Genomic DNA, 24,285 nt, shown 5'->3' on the forward strand with positions numbered 1-24,285 from the left:
TTATTCATTTTTGAAAGAGAGAGAGACAGAGTGCAAGCGGGGGAGGGGCAGAGAGAGAAGGAGACACAGAAACCAAAGCAGGGTCCAGGCTCTGAGCTGTAAGCACAGAGCCTGATGCAGGGCTGGAACCCACAAACCATGAGATCATGACGAATGTTTAACTGACTGAGCCATCCAGGCACCCCAACAATAAAGTACTTTTAACTGAGGTATGTACACTTTAATGACATAACGCTACTGCACATTTAATAGATTATAGTGTAAACATAACTTTTATACGCACCGGGAAACCAAAAAATTCATTTGACTCACTTTATTATTGCAAAATTCACTTTATTGCCATGGTCTGAACCAACTCCACAATATCTCCAAAATATGTCTGTAAATGTTTCAGAAACTTCCCATAAGTACTTCCTTGCGCTCACATGCATGAAATTCCCTGGAGTATATATCTAGAAATGTAAGCACTGGATTGCAGGACATATGAATCTTCAAGATACACTACTATTCCCAGAGTTCTTTAAAAATTGACTTTATTAATGTATGTTCTCATCAAAAAAGTTAGAAAGTTTCCTTTATTTCAGAACTTCGCCAAGATCTGGTTGTTAGGTTTTGTAATATTTTCCCAAAACGGATGGTTAAGGTATCTTACTGGTGACTCATTACTCTGGTGACCATTTTTAACAAGACTAAATATCTTAAAGTTTCTAAGTATACAATCATATTATTTACAAATAAGGATATTTTGTCTCTTCCTCTCCAATTCTCACACTACTTTCCCCCTTGTCTTATTAGATTGGCTAGCATGACCAATAAAATGACTAGAAGTAATGATAGCAGGCATCCTTATCTTGTTCTAATATTTAGTAGAAAAGCTTCTTAAATTTATCCATTATGCATAATTTCTACACAATATTTTTGATGACTACCCTTAATCAAATTAAAGAAGTTTCCATATATTTTGATGTTTATAATGAATGAGGGTTAAAGCTCACTGACTGCATTTTTCTACATCCACAGAGGTATGGGTTCTTTTTCTTTCTTTCTTTCTTTCTTTCTTTCTTTCTTTCTTTCTTTCTTTCTTTCTTTTTGTCTTTTTATCTGCTAATGTGGTGTGTGCCAATTAATAGATTTTCTTCACTTGAATTCCTAGGATAAGACCTTCCTACCCAGTCACCATGTATCTTTCTCTAAGTGCTACTGAAACCAAAATGCTAGTATTCTATTTAGAATTTTTGCATCAATGTTTCCAGAAAATGCTGGTCAATGACTTTATTTTGTTGTTGTTCCTTAGTCTGGTTTTGGTGTAAAGACCTTTAGGTGGCTAAAATTAACAAATCAGGAAACAACAGATGCTGTCGAGGATGTGGAGAAAAGGGAACCCTCTTGCACTGTTGGTGGGAATGCAAACTGGTGCAGCCACTCTGGAAAACGGTGTGGAGGTTCATCAAAATATTAAAAATAGAACGACCCTACAACCAAGAAATAGCACTAGTAGGAATTTATCCAAAGGATACAGGAGTGCTGATGCATAGGGGCACATGTACCCCAATGTTTATAGCACCACTTTCAACAGTAGCTAAATTATGGAAAGAGCCCAAATGTCCATCATCTGATGAATGGAAAAAGAAGATGTGGTTTATATATACGATGGAATGCTACTTGGCAATGAGAAAGAATGAAATCTGGCCATTTGTAGCAACGTGGATGGAACTGGAAGGTATTACGCTAAGTGAAATAAATCAGGCAGAGAAGGACAGATATCATGTTTTCACTCATATGTGGATCTTGAGAAACTTAACAGGAGACCATGGGGGAATAAAAGGGGAAAAATAGTAACAAACAGAGAGGGAGTGAAGTAAACCATAGGAGACTCTTAAATACAGAGAACAATCTGAGGGTTGATGGGGGCGCTGGGGAGGGGTGAAAATGGGTGATGGGCATTGAGGAGGGCATTTGTGGGGATGAGCACTGGGTGTTGTATGTAAGCAATGAATCACGGGAATCTGCCCCAAAAACCAAGAGCACACTTTACACACTGTATGTTAGCCAATCTGACAATAAATTATATTTTTTTAAAAAGACCTTTAGTATTCTCTCAAGCACTCTGGGAAACAGAAAATTAGATAAAACTTGTCTTCAGATTCTATAGAACAATATTATATGTTGCCTTTTGAATGAAACAATACAATTTTTAAATCTTTTTATTTCATACAAGATACTTTTAGCTGTCTACTCAATATCATTCTCCCTTTTTTTCTTGCTAAGAAAACCCTAATTTTGTTGGAGGTTGAGATATATATGTGAGTATATAATGTATATATACACACATACATACATTCACATATATGTATATACATATACTATATATATACATATATGCACATATATCATATGCATATGTTATATATGCACATATACTATATATACACGTTTACAAATGTCACATATATGTATATATGTTTGTTTTATCACATAGGTGTTGACTAAAAAATAATGTATTTTAGTATATAAGCATTTACTCCCTTGTCCTCCCTAACTCTTTTCCAGTTGCCTCCACCTGCCCCTCCCACCATCAGATGTACACATCTTAGTCCATATCTTGTTCTTAGTTATATATTTCAGACCTCCTGCTCCATTGGGATAACAAAGATGACACAAACCCAGACATGGAGTCAGAAGGCCATCTACCCAGTCTGGGGTCATGAAGCTGTTTACCTGCCAAGCCAGGAAGAGAGCTTTAATAAAGATATAGCCAAGGGCAGCAAATCAACAGCCATTTTTTTCAGCCTCCTTTGTGGGGCTGGGAGTCCTTGGTTTCAGGTTGTGGGTCCAGCTCAGAACTTTTCATCCCATTCTCCTGCAGGAGCCAAGAGCCTGACTGCCAGCTTCCAGCCCAGAGCCCAACAAGCCCATGGCAACTGGCCCTGCTCATAGCTTTCGGTTTCTGTTTTATTTTTTGCCTTAGAATGTGTATTCTATTTTGGAGTCCAGTCAGGTTTTCTGGCTATCTCTTCTTACATTTTCTTTATTATTTCTATGGGTGTGAAACAAAAGGGTGAGTCTAATGGTAACCTTACTGTCATCTCTACAGGAAGTGATTTTCAAATATTCCTTAGGATAAACAAAGCATCAAAATTCTTATATATGCTAAGACTCCTGACATAGTGTGGGTTATCGCTCATTTTCTTCCAGAAATCTATGTAAGCATTCACCTCTCATGGGCAGGAGAATTTGCAGTACTAATCACCAAATAAGATGTTGTGAATAGAGGCGCCTGGGTGGCTCAGTCGGTTAAGCGTCCAACTTCAACTCAGGTCACGATCTCGCAGTCCGTGAATTTGAGCCCCGCGTCGGGCTCTGTGCTGACAGCTCAGAGCCTGGAGCCTGTTTCCGATTCTGTGTCTCCCTCTCTCTCTGCCCCTCCCCCGTTCATGCTCTGTCTCTCTCTGTCTCAAAAATAAATAAACGTTAAAAAAAATTTAAAAAAAAAGATGTTGTGACTAATAACTTCTAGTAAACTTATTTCCTCTATTACATAAGCTACATATTACTGCACCTTGAAATACGCAGTAATTATGAAATGTGATAAAAAATGAAAAAAATCCTAGTTTCAAAACCCCAACTTTCCAAATAAGAGAATAGTTATTTTTCTGTTCTCAGTCTCGTGAAAGTTCAGAAAAGTTGAATTTTATTTCCCAAGAAGCAGACACTAGATGTACACACACATGCACTGGGGCCCCCAGAAAGCAAGTGAAAGGGCAGTTTTGTTTCCAATACTGTGTACCAGAGACTTCAACTTCATTCACTCAGTGCTTGAAAGACACAACTCCCTTTTGTATTACATTTCCCTGAAATTCTAAAAGATCTCTGGCTAACTAGTTCTGTCCAAACTTTGAGATTAGGCCCTTGTTTGGTAAGGATTTCGGGATACAAAATTATTCATTTTCAAGTAAAGTTTGTAAGGTGCTATTTTTCAAGAAGGATCTGAGGTTGGAAATAACACTCATATTGAAAATGCTCATAAATATTGCACACTGTTTTCGAATCAAACGGGGATCTGTTCTGGTTTCAGAGTTTGGAGCCATTAACATCTTTATATAGAGATTGTCTAGTCCAGTGTCTTTGCCGTAAAGGTGAACAAACTGAGGGCTTGAAGGGATGACAACGTTTCACACCCTGGATGAGAACCCAAGGTCCTGATGGGCTGGATATCCGGTCCATACAATGCCATCAGGATGAGGCTGTATTGCTTTCACAGAGAAGTAAGGGCAACGTCCCAGGAAATGTGGTCAATGGGCTGAGTTCCCAAAGTATGTGACCTTTAGAACTAGAGGCACTCAGGAATTAAGCGTGCCACCTCATGTGCTTTAAAGGTGGCAATCAGCGGCATGCCCTTCAACCTTTCCCTTCCCCTTCTAAGAGCTGATGGTTCCCTCCAGTTCTCCAGCTACTTACCCACATCACAATTTGACAACATGTGCTTTGAAATGTCTTCTTTTTGACACCTACTGTTGGGAGTTTCCTTCTGGTGAAATAACTCTCCATAGCTCTCAGGCTTACTACCAGAGGTAAAAAAGAACCTTTGTTTCTCTTTGATTTGTTGGTATGGTTGCTTTAATTTAGCACTTTATTTTCAATGCACAGATACAGCCTATTTTTCTAAATACAATAACTGTTTGGTAATAGAGCCATTACACTGCATTACTGAAAGGCTGCTTTAAAACATTCATTACTAAAAATAATAACAGGCAGTGCCCTCATATATACAGGGGCAAAGCTACGGATGCACATTAGGGCTTCAAATTTAGTTTGCCACTGAATAGCCACAGAGAGAAAAAAAGCTACACGGTAAAAAAACATGTGTTCATTTTTAACCATTTCAGAATCACTCTCTTCTTAAAATAGTTACAAAACCAACAGATATTGTTAAGGTCACAGCCAAATACTGAGGATACATACATTTGGAGAAAGAATTAGCCGTGCTTAGGAGTATAGGCATTAATTAGCTAATATGGGAAGAAGTTTCCTTAGTGAAAGCCCACTTTGAGACCTGAATTTTTCAATTTGATTTATTACATGATCTTTAGCTGGTTTTCATTCCAAATTATCTGGACAGCTGCCAAATTTCTACTTTGATTCACTGAGTGGCAATATTCTGCATGAGGCAGATAAAATGATATACTCTTCTTTAAATTCTACATTTCAAATTTTAAAAACTTAAAAAAAATTTTAGGTAATGTTACAGGTTATTTTACAAATTGATTGATTCATGCATCTTCTAAGGAAATATGAAAAAATAATAATATCAGCCAGTGAAATTTAAATATAATAGTCAACAACCTGACTTTTACTTTAAAATATGATGTACAGGGGGGCGCCAGGGGGGCGCAGTCGGTTAAGCGTCCGACTTCAGCTCAAGTCACGATCTCGCGGTCCGTGAGTTCGAGCCCGGCGTCGGGCTCTAGGCTGATGGCTCATAGCTTGGAGCCTGCTTCCGATTCTGTGTCTCCCTCTCTCTCTGCCCCTCCCCCTTCATGCTCTGTCTCTCTCTGCCTCAAAAATAAATAAACATTAAAAAAATAAATAAATAAAATATGATGTACAGGATTTGTAGTATAAAGTTAAGAACAAAAATAAACAATATAGTCTGCTTTGGGCTCTGCAGGCTAAATGTCCTGATGCACCATTAGACTTCATACTACATGTTGTACTTGAGGCATTGTTAAGCCTAATTTACTTATGTTATCATGAAATTTACTTAAAAGTCAGTCACGATAACCAAAGAAATTAAGGTGGTCAATGCCAGTCGGTGTTAAAAATTCTTCCCCATGTGCCAAGAGAAACTTCCTATGAGGGAATTTCTAAGAAGCTGTTTCAAGACCTCTTGAAGCATATGACAGGACATCACACTCAGATGGATATCCTCACCTTCTGTCTGTTATTGCTGTGGTGTCCTTTTAATCCCTTTAGCATCCTGCTGAAATGAAGTTTATAAACACAAGTTTGGGGATGGATCAACACCAATACTGTCAAATATCTCAGTCACCAGTTTAAATCCTTCAGTCTCCTTCCAACCTTCTGAATCTGCAAATTCCCCATTGTCTCTATATCTCACAAAAGGAGTTTCACAGATATGTTAGCTTCTAGGATGTCACCAGACTGTGTGTCTTTTTTTTTTCAAAATTTTTTTTCACTATAATCAGAAGTTAAAGGCAATTAGAGTGGCTTTTCCAGTCAAATAAAGATGAAAACTCCTCCCCACTAAGAAATAACTGATACATGCTCTCTGACTTAACTCTTTGTGTCCAAGTAAATAGCAGAGAATGTAAATTTCCTTCTAACTCTTACTGTCTTGTAAAAAACATAGCAAGCCAAAATATTACACACATATCTGTTCCAAATCTCTCTTCTTGCCATTTGTATGCTACCAGTTTGAAAGGTTTGAATCATATGAATTTATGTAACAATATCTTTTTACTAAGCATTTCATAGAGACTAATTAAAAAGAACTCTTTTCTAAAAGATGAATAGGGTAGGGGCGCCTGGGTGGCTCAGTCGGTTAAGCATCTGACTTCGGCTCAGGTCACGATCTCGCGGTCTGTGAGTTCGAGCCCCGCGTCGGGCTCTGTGCCGACAGCTCAGAGCCTGGAGCCTGCTTCGGATTCTGTGTCTCCCTCTCTCTGCCCCTTCCCCAGCTCACACTCTGTCTGTCTCTCTCTCTCAAAAATAAATTAACGTTAAAATTTTTTTTTAAAAAAAAGACGAATATGATAGTAAATATATTTCTCAATCTTAGAACTGGCCATCAGCATCAATAAGAAGTTAAGAGAAAACTAAATTCAGAAAGTTGTGATGATTTCACCTAAGTTAAAGTTGACTTGTATGTAACATGAAAATAGTCCTTAAAACATGAAAGACAAAAAGTTTAACATTTTTGTAATAATTAAATATATGTCAATAGTTACAAAGTAATCTCATCTACACACTAGAACAGACCGGGGAGGATTTTTGCCAGAAAATATTAAGAGTTACTTTAAGTTTGCATGAAAAATAATTGAACTCTCTTTTTCTTGGTTTTTCACTAAGTCATACTGAAATTACTTCATTTAATGTTTTGGTGAGGTTTCAGAGTACAGAAATTTCTTTTTTTTCTTGATTTTTTGGAAATAAAATCACCACTCAGATTCCACATTAGTTACCAGAGTACCATTGCTAAATAATATACTGTGCCCAAAAATCCTGACTTTTGCAGATATGTTTCCAACTAATATTATTAACATTTTGAATCCACAAAATCGTTGTCAGCTACTCTCAAATTCCAAACACATCTCTGCTCGGTAAAATGGGCCAGGGTGGGTTTAGGGGTTAAAAAAAAAAATCTGTGAGATAACCATTGTGTTCATCTCCTTTGGCTGGCAGCATAAGGCCACATAAAATGTCAACAGTCAACGATCCAAACAAATCATGGGTGAGGGAGGGCCTGGGCTGGCTGCAGGTCAGTTCTCCAAATTCGTTCTATTCCTACACCCTTCCTTGAAAGCTGTCTCTTTGCCGTTTTCAGAATAAGATGGCACAGGTGGACAGAAAAATTCAGAAGGTATTGGGAAAATGATGAGCAACCCGGCTGAAGAGAAAATAAACTACTTCATTGAGATGCTATCTTTAAACATATAGTCACTCAAAAGTAATTGAACGTCACTTATTAACTTCAAAATAAAGGCACCTTTTATTTTCACAGTTCTAGCTATGGTTAGAATTGCACACTAGAATTGGATAGTACAATGTTTTCATATGGCAAATTCCCTCCTCACAGTTCAATATATTGCCAAAAAGCTGTCATAAAGTGAAATTCATTTCTAAAAGAAGTTTGGATATTCCTTCTGCCCAATTAGGAGGTTTAAGGGTAATTAGGCTAGCTGTAATAGTAATAGCTGACCTTTCCGGGGATGTTGATACATTTGTGAGGGACATCTAACTGTCTGGCATAGTCTCTTCTAAAATTACTGGGAAAGAGAGAGGGAAAGAGGAAGGAAGCGAGAGACTTTCTGTCCTCCAGTCCCACCCGAGGCTCTGAATCAAAACCTCACTTACTTGATGACTTAATGTCCTGGTGGTTTGAATATCTGGGAGAGTAGAGGGCGTTAAATTTAGCTGTTTTACCTTCTATTTCAGCACAGAAACAAGACACAATCTCATCAGATTGAGAAATATCACCTTTGTGTAAATGACAGCTTTCCAGATATACGGAAAAGATTGACCTTGCTCCAGTCAGTGGGCTTACTTTAAAACCACAGACTCTTCATTTTTCTTCCTTTACCTTGGATTTGGGGGGAGGCAAGTGTTTTCCTGCCTAAATTCAAATTGATGCTCACTGGCCCCAATTCCCTGGGTTCCTTTAAACTCCTGTGCAGCAAGTGCCCTTACTGAGCTTACGCGAGGTTTTTAAAAACTGTTTTAAGTAAGAGGAGACTGAGAAACGTGAACAGAAAGCAACCTCGGGCAACTGGCATCACATTCTCTTCATTTTCTTTGTTCAAAATGTGGGCTGTCACTGCTCCTGTAATCCTTTTCAAAAAGAACCTACATTTTGCTGGGCCTTGCTGGATCCAGGGAGGTTGTCGTTATTTTCTCCCCAATTTGTGGGAAATCAAAGTTCCTCTGGTACCAGGGTCAGAGTAAAATAAAAATGTCAAAGTGGGTGGGTTCAGGGTTTAGGATGAGCTATTGCAGGTGTGCGGGGACGAGAGTCGAGCTTGTCTGCGCGGGCAAGGGGTGAGATCCAGCCCTCACACCGCCCCCCACACACACACACCATTGCTTTTTCGCGCAGTGCTGCGAGGGAAGGGGTGGGCTTCGGTGAAGAATGCTGGGTCCCCGAGATGCCCTAGCTGCAGCCAGCCAAGGTAGAACCTCTATGTCCACAGATAGATAGCGGGACCTGCGCGGGGGGCGGGGGGGAGGGGGGAAGAGTGTGACCCTCAGCGATCACGCCTAATGGCCTCGATCTGTCCTGGTCTCCGCGGCTGCGTGGGCACCTGGGCTCCTGCTCAGACCAGACCCTGGGCGCGCGGGCCAGGGGTAAGCCAGGACCTGGCGCAGGGGAGGGCGGAACGGGCCCCTGCAGCCAGCTTGCGCCTAGGCGGCAAGTGCACTGGGAGCTACACGCCCACTTCCCGCCTCTAGGAGGGCACTGTGTGGCTGTTTGGTTAAGGTTCGCTCTTTTGCCTCCAAAGAAAACAAAGGTGGTTTTTGCCGTTTTCCCAAACATCCAAGGCGGGAGGGTTGGGGTAGGGGCGGGAAGGATGTTATGCTCCACCTGTGCGCCTAGGTCGCCAGAAGCTCTAAGGAGCCTGCAGAACTCGACACCAAGGCCAGCTGGCTTCCAAAAAGGCTTGCGCAAAACTGGGCTGAATGGTGTCCTTATTTATTTATTTTTATTTAAATCTTCTTTAAAATCGGTTACCGCGCTCGGCACGGCTCACCATTTATAAACCGAAATGAAGACTGGGAGCCATTACCCATTTATTATTCGGGCAAAACCAAAACCTCAGCCCCGAAACAATTTGGCTTAAAATATTCACATCTTGAAGACAAATATATCTTTAAGGGTGCATTTGTTTCCAGTGTTGCAGCCTGAGAATCGATGTCAGACTTTTTGTTTTTGTTTTTGTTTTAATGGGTAATAACTGGAGTTCCCTAATGCACGCGGCGTCTCCCGTGGTTCTGGGCTCTCCGAGCTCCCAAGCCCTGCCCCCGCCGCCACCTCAGGTCTCACCACCGCTATCTCCTCAACGCTCTTTCCACCACCTGACCCAGCCGTACGGACAGCCTAGTCTCGATTCGCCCCTAAACTTACGGGATGCAGGACTCCCCTGTGACACCCTCCTCCCCAGGGGGCTGTGATGGGAGTGGGGAGTGCTTGGGGAGGATGGAGAGCAACGCCAGAAGCCGGTCCAAGCCTGCCGAGCTCTCAGAGAAGGAAAGGGAACAACGACGCACGTTTCGCAATCAAAATGCATCCTTTCAACGCTTCGAAAATGAAACCTAAAATCCCAGCAGCTGTTTTACTGGTTGAAGAGACTACATACAGCAGCCCTCTCTGACCTCCCTGCATTCTCTAGGCCGACTCCTCTTGCAGCCAACAAGTCCTGGTCCCCAAAAGTTACCGCAACTTTAAAGGACTCACGCCGAGGAGACCGGGGGCTGCCGGGGGCTGCCGGGGGCTGGGTATGGCCTCCTGGACTCCTCGAAAGCAGCTCGCACGGGAGGGGCCGGATGCGGGGCGCCAACAACGCAGATGGGGCGGGTTCGGGTGGGGGACTTCAAAGAGAAAGTGCCAGGATCGAACACTAACGAGGCAGAAGGGACCGACCCCAGAGAGCTGAACTGAGGTGTGGGAGCTGGAGGCGGTCGGGCGGGCGGGGTCGGTAGAGGTGCAGGGGCGGTCTGTACTGTCTTCAGCCACCGCCTTTTCCCCCCCAGAGGGAGCTGCTCCGCTCCCGGGAGGAGTCTTCGGACTCCCTGGACTTCCTGTCTGAGACGACGAGGATCCCCTAGGGGATTCCTGGGGAAGGCGCTACCCTCCCGGCGCTCACCAGGCGCGGAGAGCCCACCTCCTGCCCCACCTCGCCAACCCCGGGTGCGCACACTCTCAAATCTCCAGTGTGAGGCCGGGGCTCTCCCAAGGGACCTTTGCCACCACGCATCAAACTTTTTTCTCTCCCCAAGTGCGAGAACCCCCACTTCGCCCCTTCCACACTCCCACCCCTTCTCTCCCATTCCGTCTCTCTCTGGGTTTCTCTCTCTCTCTCTCGGTTTAGCCTGAGAGTCCTACTCCTCGCGGTGCAAAGCTTCCGGCCTCAAGCTCGGGGGTGCGCCGTTCGCGGTACCCTTGGCCCCCAGCTCGCCGCCGGGCAGCCCCGAGAAACACCTCGGTAGCCCCTCGGCCCCGGTCCCCGACTCCCTATTGGCCCCCGGTCCCCGCCCCCCCCCCCCACGGCCCCCTCCCCCTTCCGCGGCCCAGAGTGGCGTCAGCACGCCTCCCCGGCGTGGGGTTTAAATGCCCACTAGCGGGAGCACCGGCGCCTCTGTCCCGGAGCAGCGTCCGGGTTGAAATTGCCGGGTGGGAGGGGAGCCTGCGAGCGAGCGGGATCCCGAGCCGCGGAGCGCGCTGCCCACCGCTCCGCCCGCAGATGACTCGGGAGCTCGAGCCCAAGCGCCGCCCATGCAGCATCCCTGCGCTCCACCGACCAAGACTTGATGATAAAATACTTAGCCGTCTCCGCTGCGGGGAGCCATGAGCTGTCTGGATGTTATGTACCAAGTCTATGGTCCTCCCCAGCCTTACTTTGCAGCCGCCTACACCCCCTACCACCAGGTACGTGTCTCCCCCGGGCCGGGACCTCGGAGACGGGTGGCGCGCCCTCGCTGCCTAGAGCACCGCCTGTACCCCGAGGTCCGGGACGCCTCCGCACGGGTCCGGGGCGTCCTACCAGCGGCGGGAGCCTTGGGGATGCGGCGATTGCCGGCGCTGCCACACGGTCGCTTGAGCTAACCCTTTAGCGTGTCCACTTGCGCTCCCGGGAAAGCAGCTAAGCCCGGTTAATGCGTGCCCTGCCCTTCCGGGGAACAATCAGACGAGGTTCGTGTGAGCTGAATTGCCTCCTTAGAGTCTGTCGGACTCCAGATTCTTCGGTGCGGGGTAAGGGGAGCTGCGATCAACGCTCACGCAGGGAAAACCAAACTTTGGTCTCAAAGGTGAGAGTGACAAGAGAACAAAAGCAAAGACCTGCCTGTGCCTCTGTCTTTCTGTCTGAAATGCAAAGATCTGGCCATTCATCCCTGCAAGCTTATCTAAGGAGTAACTTTATTCCGTTTAAATTCTCAAGGGATCAGGCCAATTAATTCCGGAACCAGAGAATTCGTTACAAAGAGAACTGCTCAAAAGCATGGGTTTTATCATCTTTGCTCTGCAAAGTTCTGGGGATTATTATTGGGGTGCAGTTGACCTGGCAGAGGAGGGCTTCAAAGATAATATTCTTTTCGCTTTTCTTGAGGCTGAGTAGCTGCATCAGGCTGTCCTGCTCTCCACAGGACAGTGGTTACCTGTAAGAAGACCACTTAACCCCAATTGGGCAAACTCTTGAAGTTTCCTTTAATTATTCCATTTTCTGTCTTCTCCGAGCTGAGTCTGGGCGACCAGTTTTTCTTCCCATTTCCTCAGCTAGTGTAGTAAAAACTGAGGACCGTAGTCCAGTAAAAGAGTAAGTTCACACACCCAGGAGGCCGTAGGGGTCCCAAGCAGATTTCAAAGTGAGGGCTTGGACCCCTGCTTCAGAGAGACAGAAGTACATCCGGACCCCTAGTCCAAGTTTTTGCCCATTTTGCTTGCAAATTCGGAACGTCTATTCGAAAATTCCCTGCTGAATTAATGATGGAAGGAGTAGGTTTTGCTTTTTGCTTTTTTCCTTCTACCTCCCCCCCTTTTAAACTTTCCATCCAGGGAGTTTGTTTAGTCTCACAATATTCATTTGGGGAATCTTCAGAGTCCCTCATTATAAGCCAAGCGGGAATGTGGTGAAAGTGGTGATATTGCTAAATAACTACAGTCTTTTGGCTTCAGTGTCTGAGATGGTTCCTTCCCAGGCTGTGACTATTGCAAAGAGGAGAGGTGGGCTGATTTTCTGTCTGCTTGGTCCTTTCTCCTCCCTGGCCCTGGACCAATAATCTATTCCATTAAAATCTCCGTTCATCTTTGTATGATCAGCCCGCTTTGAGGCCATCTCTCCCTGCATAAATGCTTTAACACTGCATTCAGTCCATTGCTCACTTCTAAGAAAATATTTCAGCAACCACACTTGGTTTTTAAAATCGCTACCAGACAGCCATAATTCACTCAACCTCACAGCCAAGATCTTCTCTCCCTTTTATTACTTGTTTCCCCAATGTGCATAGAGATGGTGAAGGGAAGTGCTCAGGTTTTTCCTTACTCAAAAGAAGACCTCTTTCAAAACAGCTAGACTCTTAAGTCGACATTTTATGGGTGACCAAACAAATATCAACTTGCATTTATTTAAATGATTCATGTCAGGATGTCATTCCACATTTTTACCCCACATGATTCCTTCCCAAATAGAACTACCTCATACCTCTTCGCAGTTCTTCATTCACATTCCTGGCTGCACAGAGTGGATCTTGGTGTTTTTGTGCTCTGTCACAACGATGCTTAAAGTCTTGCATCTTGTGCACCTACCTTGGATTCTTAAGCAGGGGACAATCAGGCCCGAACTGGAATTGGATGCCCTTCACCCTTGGAGCCGGATTTTAAAAATACATCTGCCCTGAGCCTGGCTCTGCGGTCAAACTCTGCTTATATCCTGGCTGCTTAGGCATCTTCTGGGACCTTTACCCTGACACCTTCAGAGAGCTTTCCGTGTGGTCTAGCGGCGATTCTGGGGAGACAGAGACACCAAGGAAGGCAGTCTGCCTGTCAAGAAGCTCGCAAAAGTTACTGAGCACAGGGGCTTATGCATGAATGTCAGTTTTCCCCTGGATACCTTAGGGATCTGACCCCAATTTGCCATCTCTTTTGAAGCTGACTCCTCTATTCTTTCTCTCTTTGAGCAGAAACTAGCCTATTACTCCAAAATGCAGGAAGCCCAAGAGTGCAACGCCAGCCCCAGCAACAGCAGCGGCAGCTCCTCCTTTTCCAGCCAAACTCCAGCCAGCATAAAAGAGGAAGAAGGCAGCCCAGAGAAAGAGCGCCCACCAGAGGCAGAGTACATCAACTCCCGCTGCGTCCTCTTCACCTATTTCCAGGGAGACATCAGCTCCGTGGTGGATGAGCACTTCAGCAGAGCCCTGAGCCAGCCTAGCAGCTATTCCCCAAGCTGTACAAGCAGCAAAGCACCCAGGAGCTCGGGGCCCTGGCGGGGTGAGTAAAGGGCCCACTTCTAGGGGCAAATAGAGAGCCCTCTCAGTCTGCGGCCCAGCCACAGAGGCTCGAGGGAAGGCAGCTGAAGGAATCCTAGGTGTCAGAGGAGTTGAGGATGGGCATGTGGGGAGAGTAAGTAAAAGGAAAGAAGAAAGACCTCTCCTTGCAGAGGCAGAGCAGAGTAGAGCAGAGCAGTGACCTAGAAAAACCACCAGCCTTGGAATTGGGAGTCCTGGGTTTCGTGCTGGCTCCACCAACTTCCTAGCAACATGACCTTGGGCAAGTCTCTTAACCTCTTTGAGGTCACTCTATTTACTGGTCTCTAAAATTAGAATGATACCTGCCCTCTTAACTATCCCTGGAGATGGCTGTTCAGCAAACAGAAAACTGTGTGTAAATGTGCTGCGGAAATGTGAGGTTTCCAACACTCTCCCAAGCCCTGAGGGAGATCTGCACCTACAACAACTTACAGGGCACTTGTAAGTTCCTGAAAATTTGCCCAGAGAAAAAAGTCTTAGACACCACTGTCAGCAAAACCTGCTGAAGAATGTCTCCTAAACCGTCCGTATGCTTTCAGAAAGAAAGTTAAAGTACCAAAGAAATAAAAATTTAGGTACAGCTGAAACATCTCTAAGGATTTTCCCCAAACACACCCCCCTCTTTATTCTACCCTTCTCACAAAGCACTGCTTTCTCTAGCCTGGGACAATGATTTATTGGACAAGTCAACTAAATCTCCCTTCCATTCTGAAATCTCAATCTCCTTTAATTTCCAGGACAAGGAAACAAACTTTCTCATTAAACTTAATTCTTGATGTGTACCAAGCTGAGAAACGAAGACTTTGCTGTAAAAAGGAACACAAGTATTACATTTTATGGGGAAATGACAACCCCCACCCTCCCTTTTTTTCTTAAGAGTGTCTGAGAGTTTGTGCAAGCCTTGCCTAGATAAGATCCCCAAATCATGAGTTTTGAACACAGAACATTCTTTTTATTCTCCAGTTGCCTAAATATTTTTAACAGGAAGACAGTTCACCACTTAGAATGCATTTTTAATTTTTAATTCTTTAGAATGTTCTGCAGATGCCTTCCCCAGAGGAGATGCTCAGTACAGGTCCCTAGGATTAAATCTTTCTTTCCCTCCCCTTCCACTAAAGGCAACACATTTGACCTAAATGCTGTTCTCTTAAAAATGCCTCCAGGCACTAGGGGTCAACAGTGATACTGGCAATAATAATTATTATTCCTGGCGTCCACACTTTAACGAACAAATATTATTAATTAAAACGTAAAAGATCTGTCCCTTTGTGTCCCTCTGCAAATAATACAGCTGCCCTTTTAGTAAGTCTAGTTTACTCTTTTGCTTGAGTTCTTGGAAAAAAATATTTGAAAGAAGGTTTCTAGAAAGGAGGCTAATAATAGCAAGACTTCGAAATATGTCGATGGACTTCCAGTCTATCAGAGGCCCTGGAGGGGCACATTTTCTGGAGCTGGGGAGGGTGAAACGCGAGAGGGGGTAGTGAAATCTCTAGGCTGCCGACCAAGAGCGGGAAGAGGTATCTTTAGCTAGGGGAGAGAGAGGCTGCGGGTTGGGAATGGGAGGCCGTGTCTGCCCCGGAGCCGCCGAGGCGGCGCAGCCCGCAGTGGAGGAAGCTCCCAGCGCCCCAAAACTGGAACTGCAGAGGGGTGTCTCACCGCTCTGCCTCTCCCAGCCTGTTCTGGGGTTTCCGCGCTGGAAACGCGTCTGCGAAATCCGAGGAAGCCGCCCTCCTTCCCAAGGAGTTTCTCCCATTTTGCGGTGCCTCGACCTCGAATTCGCAGGGTGCATCCGCCTCCGAAAGACGCCGCCCCCGTGGGCGGGCAGCGGGTCGGCTCCCGGCCGCTGCTCGCCCGCACTTTGCCCGCCTGGCGCGTTCAGCGCTCCCGCTTCCATCTACCTGCGGTGACGCGCTCCTCTCTTCCTTTCCTCCCCTCCGCCTCGCCTGCCTGCAGACGGCTCCTTCCCGATGAGCCAGCGCAGCTTCCCCGCCTCCTTCTGGAACAGCGCGTACCAGGCTCCGGTGCCCGCGCCGCTGGGCAGCCCGCTGGCCACCGCGCACTCGGAGTTGCCCTTCGCCGCCGCCGACCCCTACTCGCCCGCCGCGCTGCACGGCCACCTGCACCAGGGCGCGGCCGAGCCCTGGCACCACGCGCACCCGCACCACGCGCACCCGCACCACCCCTACGCCCTGGGCGGCGCCCTCGGCGCCCAGGCCGCCGCCTACCCGCGGCCCGCCGCCGTGCACGAGGTCTACGCGCCGCACTTCGACCCGCGCTACGGGCCGCTGCTGATGCCGGCAGCCTCGGGGCGCCCGGCCCGCCTGGCGCCCGCGCCGGCGCCCGCGCCCGGCAGCCCGCCCTGCGAGCTCTCCGCCAAGGGCGAGCCGACCGGCGCAGCGTGGGCCGCGCCCGGGGGACCCTTCGCGAGCCCCGCGGGGGACGTGGCCCAGGGTCTGGGACTCAGCGTGGACTCAGGTAAGCGGGAGAGGGACCTTGGCCTCCCCGGACCCCTCCTGCCCTGTGTCCGACCCTGGGTTGAGCCCCGGACCTCCCTTAGTTCTCCTTGGAGACCCCAGTGACCTTGTGGCCCAGGGGTCTGCATGGCAGGGTTGTGCTTCAGTAAACAGATGACCCAGTGTCATCGGTGTGGGCAGAAGGAGAAAGTAGGCTTTTTTCCCCCCACAAATTAAATTTAAATAAATAAATAATAAATAAATTTGTTGGAAAGGTTCTATAGCTCTGCGCTGTTCAATCCTGTAGCCGCTAGCCACTTGAAAGGTGGCCAGGAGGAACTGGGATGTGCTTACGTGCCTGATACACACTGGATTTCAAAACTGTACCAAAAAAGAATGTGAAATTCATCTCACTGGTATTTTTATGTTGACTGCATGTTGAAATACTTTCGACACGTTGCATATTGAACATACTGGGTTAAATAAAATATATTGCGAAGATTCATTCTCACCTGGTTCTTTTTACTCTTTTTCAATGTGGCTGCTAGAAAATTTAGAATTATGCCTGTGGCCCCCATTGTGTTTTTATTGGACAGCGCTGATCTAGAGGACCTGCTCAGAGTGTAGTTCATAATCTTCTAAAGTTTGGGGGGGGGGTACTGTCTCCTGGTGACAGTTATAAGGAAAGGAAAATATGATTTTGTTATCAACTTAATCGCCAATTAAATAGGTGTCTTAAAATGTAAAACTTAAGGAGAATGTGCTCTTAATGACAATACTGAATTTCTGACTTAAGGACTTGAATTTGAAAGGTACATTCAAATAAGGGTTTACTCGTCTGCTTGCTTTACTTTTAGGGCATAACCAAAAAAAAATGGTTATATTATAAATGCAATCATTGGCTTGTAGTCTTGCCCACTCGCCCTTCCTTCAGGTGAAGATTTGACATTTCTGTTTGCTTTGCTTTTGCTTTCATTCATGCCCTTTAGATGAATTCTGTGACATTTGCAATAAAACTGTGGCATTTGTCTTTCTCTTTCCTTAAATACCTGTGCCTTCCCGTCCCCAACCCCTTCTCTCTCCCTCTCTTGTTTTTCTTCTCTCTCTCTCTCTCTCTCTCTCTCTCTCTCTGTTTTCTCTCTGTTTTCAGGTTTGCAGCCTCAGGACAAAAGCAAGGATCTGTACTGGTTTTAGACAGCCCACCTTCTTCCCTGTAGGTCTCTGCATAGCGCACTTGATGGCACTCAGCTGAAATCGAGTGGGTTTGTAACAGCTTCTGATCTTGGTTTGCAGCTCGTCGCTATTCCCTCTGTGGTGCATCCCTCCTGAGCTGATCTGCTGACCCAGGGTTTCCCCTTCCCTTTCCCTTCTGACCAGCCGTGGAGGCTCAGCATCTGTGCCTCTCACTTCATGGATGAGGACATGGGGGAAGGCAGAGACTTCAAACCTCTCCGTGTATTGGGAAAACCAAAACACACATCTACAGAAATATTGTCAAACCATAATTCCTTCTGTGGAAAGAGCAGATCCAAAGACTGAATTATGTTGAATGACTTTTGGGCACATCACTGGAAATATCTGCGGTGAGGTCACTTAGATGATACGATGTCATAAATTTTCTTGGAAAGAGGAGGAAAAAAAGAGACTTTTTGGTGTGAATATTTTTTATGCTGATGTGAATTATTTCATTAAGTAGTGTGGCCGTAGCACTACGGATGTCAGTATCCTCACATTTGAAATGTATTTGTATTTGCATCAAAGACTGTGGTAGAGAAGTAAAAGAGGCCAATTCCTTCTTCCTCACCTCATAGCCTCCAGTTCCCTTCCTGCCAGCTCCCTCTCTGCAATACCCACTCCAGACACAAAGACACTTTTTTCCTTTGGACTGTGAACATGGAAGCCTCAGCCTAAATGTGAGTGGCAAGTGGCTTATCTGGAGCCACCTGCCCAAGTCTTACTGAAATGCAGCTGTTGTAGGACAACTGTTTAAAACTCCAGAAATACATCGACCAAGGTGGCACTTCCCAGTGTTTGGCACAACAATTGCAATTGCACTGGATATATTTTATATGTGTGTGTGTGTGTAGATATATATCATATTTTTTACGAGGAACGTTTTACAATGAAAGAAGAAACCCTTCTCTGCCTTCTCTCCCACAAATTCTGCCTCTCCATCTATCCTCCTCTGGATGAAAAGAAGCAACAAGAGTTCCCCAACTGTCTCTGTGAAGAACTAGGAATCACCACAAGGGGAAGAAATGTCCATGGAGTCTCTAATACCTCGAATATTCCTCTCAGTCTCTATGGTCATGATTTGGGCACTTCAGTTTTGGGACAGGGGAAGGGGTCTGTGCGTGGGTAAAATTGAAGGTGATGAGGAAGAAGGAACAAACATTAAAGATGTCTCTTTACTACAAGGTAACTGTGTTATTCCATAAGAAGAAAATAAATGTCCTAGTCTTTCTCCAGTAGAATAAAATAATTTATAGTAGTACAATCTGATGTCAGTAAGTACCATTACTTTATATGTAGAGTGCTCTGTGTTTTTCCAAAGTGTGTGCCATTCTGTGAAAGCTGATAACTCTTTTCCACTTCCCATCAACCCTGGAGGTGAGAAGTTAGGTAGCCCACCTCTGTTTCACAAATGAGAAAATTGTGGCCCACGGAAGCCCAGGGCTTACCTGTCAGCATTCACTGGGTTAAAAGCAGAGATGATGCTGAAAAGGCTACCTGTGCACCATTCAGTCAGGTACACCTTTATTATTATTGCTACTTCGTAAATTCTAAACTCTTAAGACGGTATTCAGTTAAAAAGTGTTTTTGGGAATATTGGTTATATTATATTTTAATAAGCTAGGCTACGAAACCAAACCTACCAGGAGGAAGGAAAAAAAAAGGAAAAGTGAGAAAGAGAGAGAGAGAGAGAGATTATTTAAGAAATTAGTGGTCTTTCTCTTAATTTTCTCTTGATGCCAAAGTTGCGTTCATTCACTTCATTCACTAAAATGCCCAAGGGAGAGATTTTGTGTTATGTTCCAATTGCCCTTGCAGGCTGTAAAAACATAAAAGGATGAGTTCAAACATTGACCTCCATTGTAACGTGAGAAACAAATTTATCTTGGATGATCATCTCAGGAGTTGGGGCGGTAAGAGACCCTACTCAGTGTATGGCTTAGGGGAATTACCCAGCCACTCTTTCCATCATTATGGTCATCACAAGAACCTATCACTGGTGTTGCTCATACGGAAGGTACTCTCTGGTCATGCTGCCCAGATGTGATAACACTCATAACAACTAATGCTGTTTCTCGGGCACTGGTCTGAGGGCTTTGCATGCAGGTTAACTCATTTAAGTCTCACAACAGTTCTATGTTATATTTATTATCATGATCCCCTTCTTACTGATGAGACAACAGAGGCTCACAGAGGAGACATAATTTGCCCAGTCACACAGCCATTAAATGGCAGAGCCAGGGTTCCAACCCACTGCAGTAACTACTACTTGCCCTCTTCTAATTTGTCTTCAGTGGCTCAACTTTGGGTCCACTTTCCCCTCCACAGTAGATGAATAAGGAAGGGAAGGAGGCAGGGCAGCCAAGGATGACACATCATAGAACTTACAAAATCCCTGGTCTCAAAGGAACTATCCTAAGACATTTTCACACCCTTTCATCAAATGATACTAACTATAGACCATTCAGTCAGAGGCAGATTTCCATTCTCCTCCAGGAGGCAATTATTATTGCTTCTCTTATTAATTCATTTCAGTAGTTTCCAGACTTTACTGCTCTGAAGCTCCTCACACCCAACCCGACCAAGTCGTGTCAGAGTTAGCCTGAGGTTTGGACATTGAAGCAATAACTAAAATTAACTTTGGACTTCTCTGTGGATTTTTTTAATCCATGTTCCATTGGCACGGATCACTGGTATATACAAGCATAAATAAAATGCATTAAGTTCCGGCTTGGTTTTTAGAATTTGCCGCTGAGTATGAAGTTAGGGAAGGAAGCACGGTAGTGCGTTCTTTGCTGGACATGGTCTCCAAGTGTCCCCACTGGAAGAGGCTGTGCCCCTGCCCCACTGCGACAGGGCTCACAGGATCTCTGATCAGAACCCACAGGGAGCACTTTCCCAGCCACGGGCCCCTGGTTACTTAAACCTCTCTCCTGAGCTGCATCTGACCTGAATATCAGGTTGCCGGTGAGGAGACTCATTCACTGGAACTGGCCTTTGGGGCAGTCCTGAACAGACCATCCAGACTCCAGTGACCTGGCACATAGGACACACGGGTCACAGCATTTCCCTCCGTGTTGCATGTTCCCAAAGTAGAAATGCGCAATTACCTAGAACTATAATAATTCTGTCCGTGTAATAAGAGCATCAAAGAGAACCTCGGTGAAAGAAGCGTCCTGACTGACAGGCGGTAGGCCCACCAAACCCACGCAAAATACGAGTTCCCATGCCTGTGATAAATTTTCATGAAATGATGCAGCTTTGAGAAGGCAAACTAGTGGTTGACACAAGGACATTCAAGGGAATGAAAGATGACAGGAGACAAGGCAAACCTGACGTTTTCACGTGTTACACCTGGTTGGGAGCCCGAGGGAAAGATAAGCTTCTGCTCCCCTCATCCCCGCTGGCACTGGCGGCCTCCTCACGCACTCTTCCCTCCGCGCTTGGCCTCCGCTGAGCCAGAGGTGATGAAAAGGGGAGAGACAGCTCTGCGCCACCAAGTAATCCTTTTGCCGATTGCCCTCTGGCTGAGAACTCAGTCACCCAGCTTCAGGGAACTCTATCTGTTCTACTCCTTTAGTTTAAAAGGAGTTTCCAGCCTGTCTCATTTCCCCCTTTGAAGTTCTATTTCAATATGTGGCAAATTCTAGCAATGACTTAAGATTGATTTGGGCCTGGATGGGAAGGAGGGCAGAGGTGGTGGATGTGAGGACTTAGATCCCCTGACTGGAGGCTTCTCTTGACACTCTTTCTGGGTAAGTACTGCACTTTCTGTGCTCATTTTTATCTGAGGAAACAACTCTTAAGATCAATTTAACCTCCAGTTTGCTCAGAATCATAAACCCTGCGTTCATGTGCAGACACCCATAACCCTCCTATCGAAATAAACAAGAATTTTTTTTTAACACGTAGCGATTGATTACTGTGGGGTTGGAGGAGATAAAAAAAAAAATTAATACAACTTAGACAAACTGCTTTCCATATAAATGCTTTTTCTGTAAATTGCACTTTAATTTTTTTTTTAAGTTTATTTACTTTGGGAGAGAGACGGAGAGAAAGCAAGCAGGGGAGGAGCAGAGAGAGGGAGAGACAGAATCCCAAGCAGGCTCCAAGCTAACAGCGCAGAGCCCTACATGGGCCTTGAACTCACAAACGTTGAAATCATGACCTGAGCCGAAATCAAGAGTTGGATGCTTAACAGACTAAACCACCCAGGAGCCCCTCTATAAATTCCATTTTAAATGTAATTCTTATAGTCAAAGCATTAAAGAAAAGTTGAAAGATATTTGCAAAGACTTTAAAAATAAATGAAACCAGGGGCACCTCGTTGGCTCAGTCCATTAAGCAACCAACTCTTGATTTCGGCTCAGGTCAGGATCTCTCCATTCATGAAACTGAGCCCCAACTAGAGCTCCATGCATGGAGCCTGCTTGGGATTCTCTCTCTCCCCCTCTCTCTGCCCCTCCCCAGTCGTGCTCTCTCTCAATAATAAATAAACTTAAAAAAAAAATAAATGAAACCAAAAAAACTAAGATTCGTTTATAAAATTGCATTAACTGGGGCGCCTGGGTGGCTCAGTCGGTTAGGCGTCCGACTTCGGCTCAGGTCATGATCTCGCGGTGCATGAGTTCGAGCCCCGCGTTGGGCTCTGGGCTGATGGCTCAGAGCCTGGAGCCTGCTTCCAATTCTGTGTCTCCCTCTGTCTCTCTGCCCCTCCCCCGTTCATGCTTTGTCTCTCTCTGTCTCAAAAATAAATTTAAAAAACGTTAAAAAAAATTGCATTAACTCTGTTAATAATATACCTGCAAATAATTCACATTTTGATCATACTTATCAAAGTCCATACTCTATATATTCCATTTTCCTTGCAAGACTTTTAGGAATTAATATTATTCATTATTTATTACATATTCCTAAAATCTGGAGTAAAGGAATAAATGTCCTGAAGGCAGTATCATTATTAGATTTGCTGTTTATACATAACTGAAGTTTTGACATTTATACAAGCAACATGGTTAAGCAAACATAAATTTCCCATTTCCCCATGAATAAATTAAACTCTAACAATATAAATATGGTCTCCTCACAACAGAATCTATCTACAAATCTTTCTCTCTCTTTCACACACACACACACATACACACACACACACACACACACACACACACACTGATGCAGGCCTAAAGGGAAATCAGAGACACCGTGCCCTCAGACAGGCACAGACACAAATGATTATTCTCACTTAACAGACCAACTGTACCGCTCTTTCCTTGTATTTCACTCCAGCCCCAGAGGGCTGGATCAGGAAAGAGACACTTGATAGCTGCTGGTTCCGTGGCTGAAATATTTGTAAAGTTAACGCATAATCTGAAAGCAGAAGCTAATAAATTATAGAGTGCTAATTGGAGCTGGAGTGGAGCTGTCAATCACGTTATCCCAAACAGAGAGACCCTCATACCCTAAAAAGGCAAAGCAGCCTTCAGGAACAGCTCCCAGTTGTTTCCAGCCTTCACCTGAACCCCAGCATAAACATTGAGTCCAGGCAGAGTGGCCTCGGGCAGAGTTGGCAGAAGTGATTCTGCTAATCCAACCTCACTTTAAGAAGACACAGATTCTCTTTTAGGAGGAAAGAGTAAAATGGTTTCACCAAAGTATTGTGTTCAGAGTAAAATAGTTTTACCGAAGTATTACTGTTTAGAGGAACATATTTACAGAAATATATATATATATATATATATATATATATATATATACTTGCTATATATATACTTGATATATATATATTTGATATATATATATATATTTGATATATATATATATTTGATATATATATATATCAAATTTACTAGGACACTTACTACTTGGGTAAAATGTTAACCTTTATTTGAAGTTTTTCACTTAAAAGAAACAAGTTTAACTCAATAAGAGAAAAATCTCAAGTTCTCCACAAATTAATGTCATATCTACCTCAAGTTAGAGTACCTCTAGGAGTTTTCCAATATACTCTTACAGAACCCAGTCCTATAGAACAAAAATAAGATGTCCACACTTCCAATGCCTTACTGGAACTCATTCAGTTCCTCCTGAAAGAGCAACAGCAGATTTTTTATTCTTTTGTTTTGTTCTTATAAAATCCTGGTGATCTCTGGTTCTACTTATCTCCCACTATTTCAGATGGCTAAAGTCATTTTGTTCAAACTGTCCTCCTCTGTCATCATCATTTCCTACCCATCGTTTCCTACCCAAACCGTATAAATCAATAAATATATAATTATTACATATAAGGAAATTTAGGTTGAAGGTAAACTAAATTTTTGGAAAACAAAACTAAAGAATTAAAATGTTTTGATTCCTAATCAATATTTGTGTGACTCTCATGACCTAGTTACCAGGTAGAAATTTTTACCAACATTTATTTATGGGATCTATGCTTTGGTCTTTATGTGTATTTACAACTAGTAAAATACTCTTATAATTTAGAAACTTCTTTAGAATGCTTGAAATAAAAATAGTTCTCACTCGGGCAAAGCAAATAACACATCTTAAAATTTCAAACACACAATGGCTCAAATCAACAATTATAACAATGGGAATGTCATAAGTTTATTTCTTTTCCGGCTAATTC

At 44.5% G+C, this 24,285-nt stretch overlaps 1 protein-coding gene and 1 long non-coding RNA gene across 6 annotated transcripts in view; both read left to right on the forward strand.

Annotated features, from left to right (window-relative positions):
* Positions 1 to 11,068: 11,068 nt before the first annotated feature.
* On the forward strand, positions 11,069 to 18,924 carry VGLL2 (vestigial like family member 2). Of its 5 annotated transcripts, none has more exons than XM_058735083.1 (4): positions 11,070 to 11,380; positions 13,630 to 13,936; positions 15,928 to 16,449; positions 17,721 to 18,924. In XM_058735083.1, exons 1-4 carry the CDS (start codon positions 11,300 to 11,302, stop codon positions 17,759 to 17,761), a joined length of 951 nt encoding a protein of 316 aa, XP_058591066.1. In that variant the 5' UTR covers positions 11,070 to 11,299; the 3' UTR covers positions 17,762 to 18,924. The 5 variants fall into 5 exon arrangements, with proteins under 5 accessions (XP_058591064.1, XP_058591066.1, XP_058591062.1 ...); XM_058735079.1 differs by lacking the exon at positions 11,070 to 11,380 and adding an exon at positions 11,408 to 11,760 and having other exon boundaries at positions 17,578 to 18,924; XM_058735080.1 differs by lacking the exon at positions 11,070 to 11,380 and adding an exon at positions 11,411 to 11,760.
* Positions 18,925 to 20,676: 1,752 nt separating this feature from the next.
* Positions 20,677 to 24,285, forward strand: part of LOC131514756 (uncharacterized) — a 34,367-nt gene continuing 30,758 nt past the window's right edge. Inside the window, exon 1 of the long non-coding RNA XR_009263258.1 lies at positions 20,677 to 21,415. This is a non-coding gene — a long non-coding RNA (uncharacterized LOC131514756). The remainder of the gene's footprint in view (positions 21,416 to 24,285) is intronic.

This window comes from Neofelis nebulosa, chromosome 6 (assembly GCF_028018385.1).
Source record: "Neofelis nebulosa isolate mNeoNeb1 chromosome 6, mNeoNeb1.pri, whole genome shotgun sequence".
NCBI classification, from domain to species: domain Eukaryota; kingdom Metazoa; phylum Chordata; class Mammalia; order Carnivora; family Felidae; genus Neofelis; species Neofelis nebulosa.

What these genes read in the sequence shown, in the direction of transcription:
- VGLL2 (XM_058735078.1), top strand. Translation starts at nt 11,608, where the DNA reads ATGCGTGCCCTGCCCTTCCGGGGAACAATCAGACGAGGTTCGTGTGAG. An exon ending in ACCAAACTTTGGTCTCAAAG is followed by an intron (nt 11,761 to 13,629) that starts GTGAGAGTGACA and finishes CTCTTTGAGCAG; the next exon opens with AAACTAGCCTATTACTCCAA. An exon ending in GAGCTCGGGGCCCTGGCGGG is followed by an intron (nt 13,937 to 15,927) that starts GTGAGTAAAGGG and finishes GCCTGCCTGCAG; the next exon opens with ACGGCTCCTTCCCGATGAGC.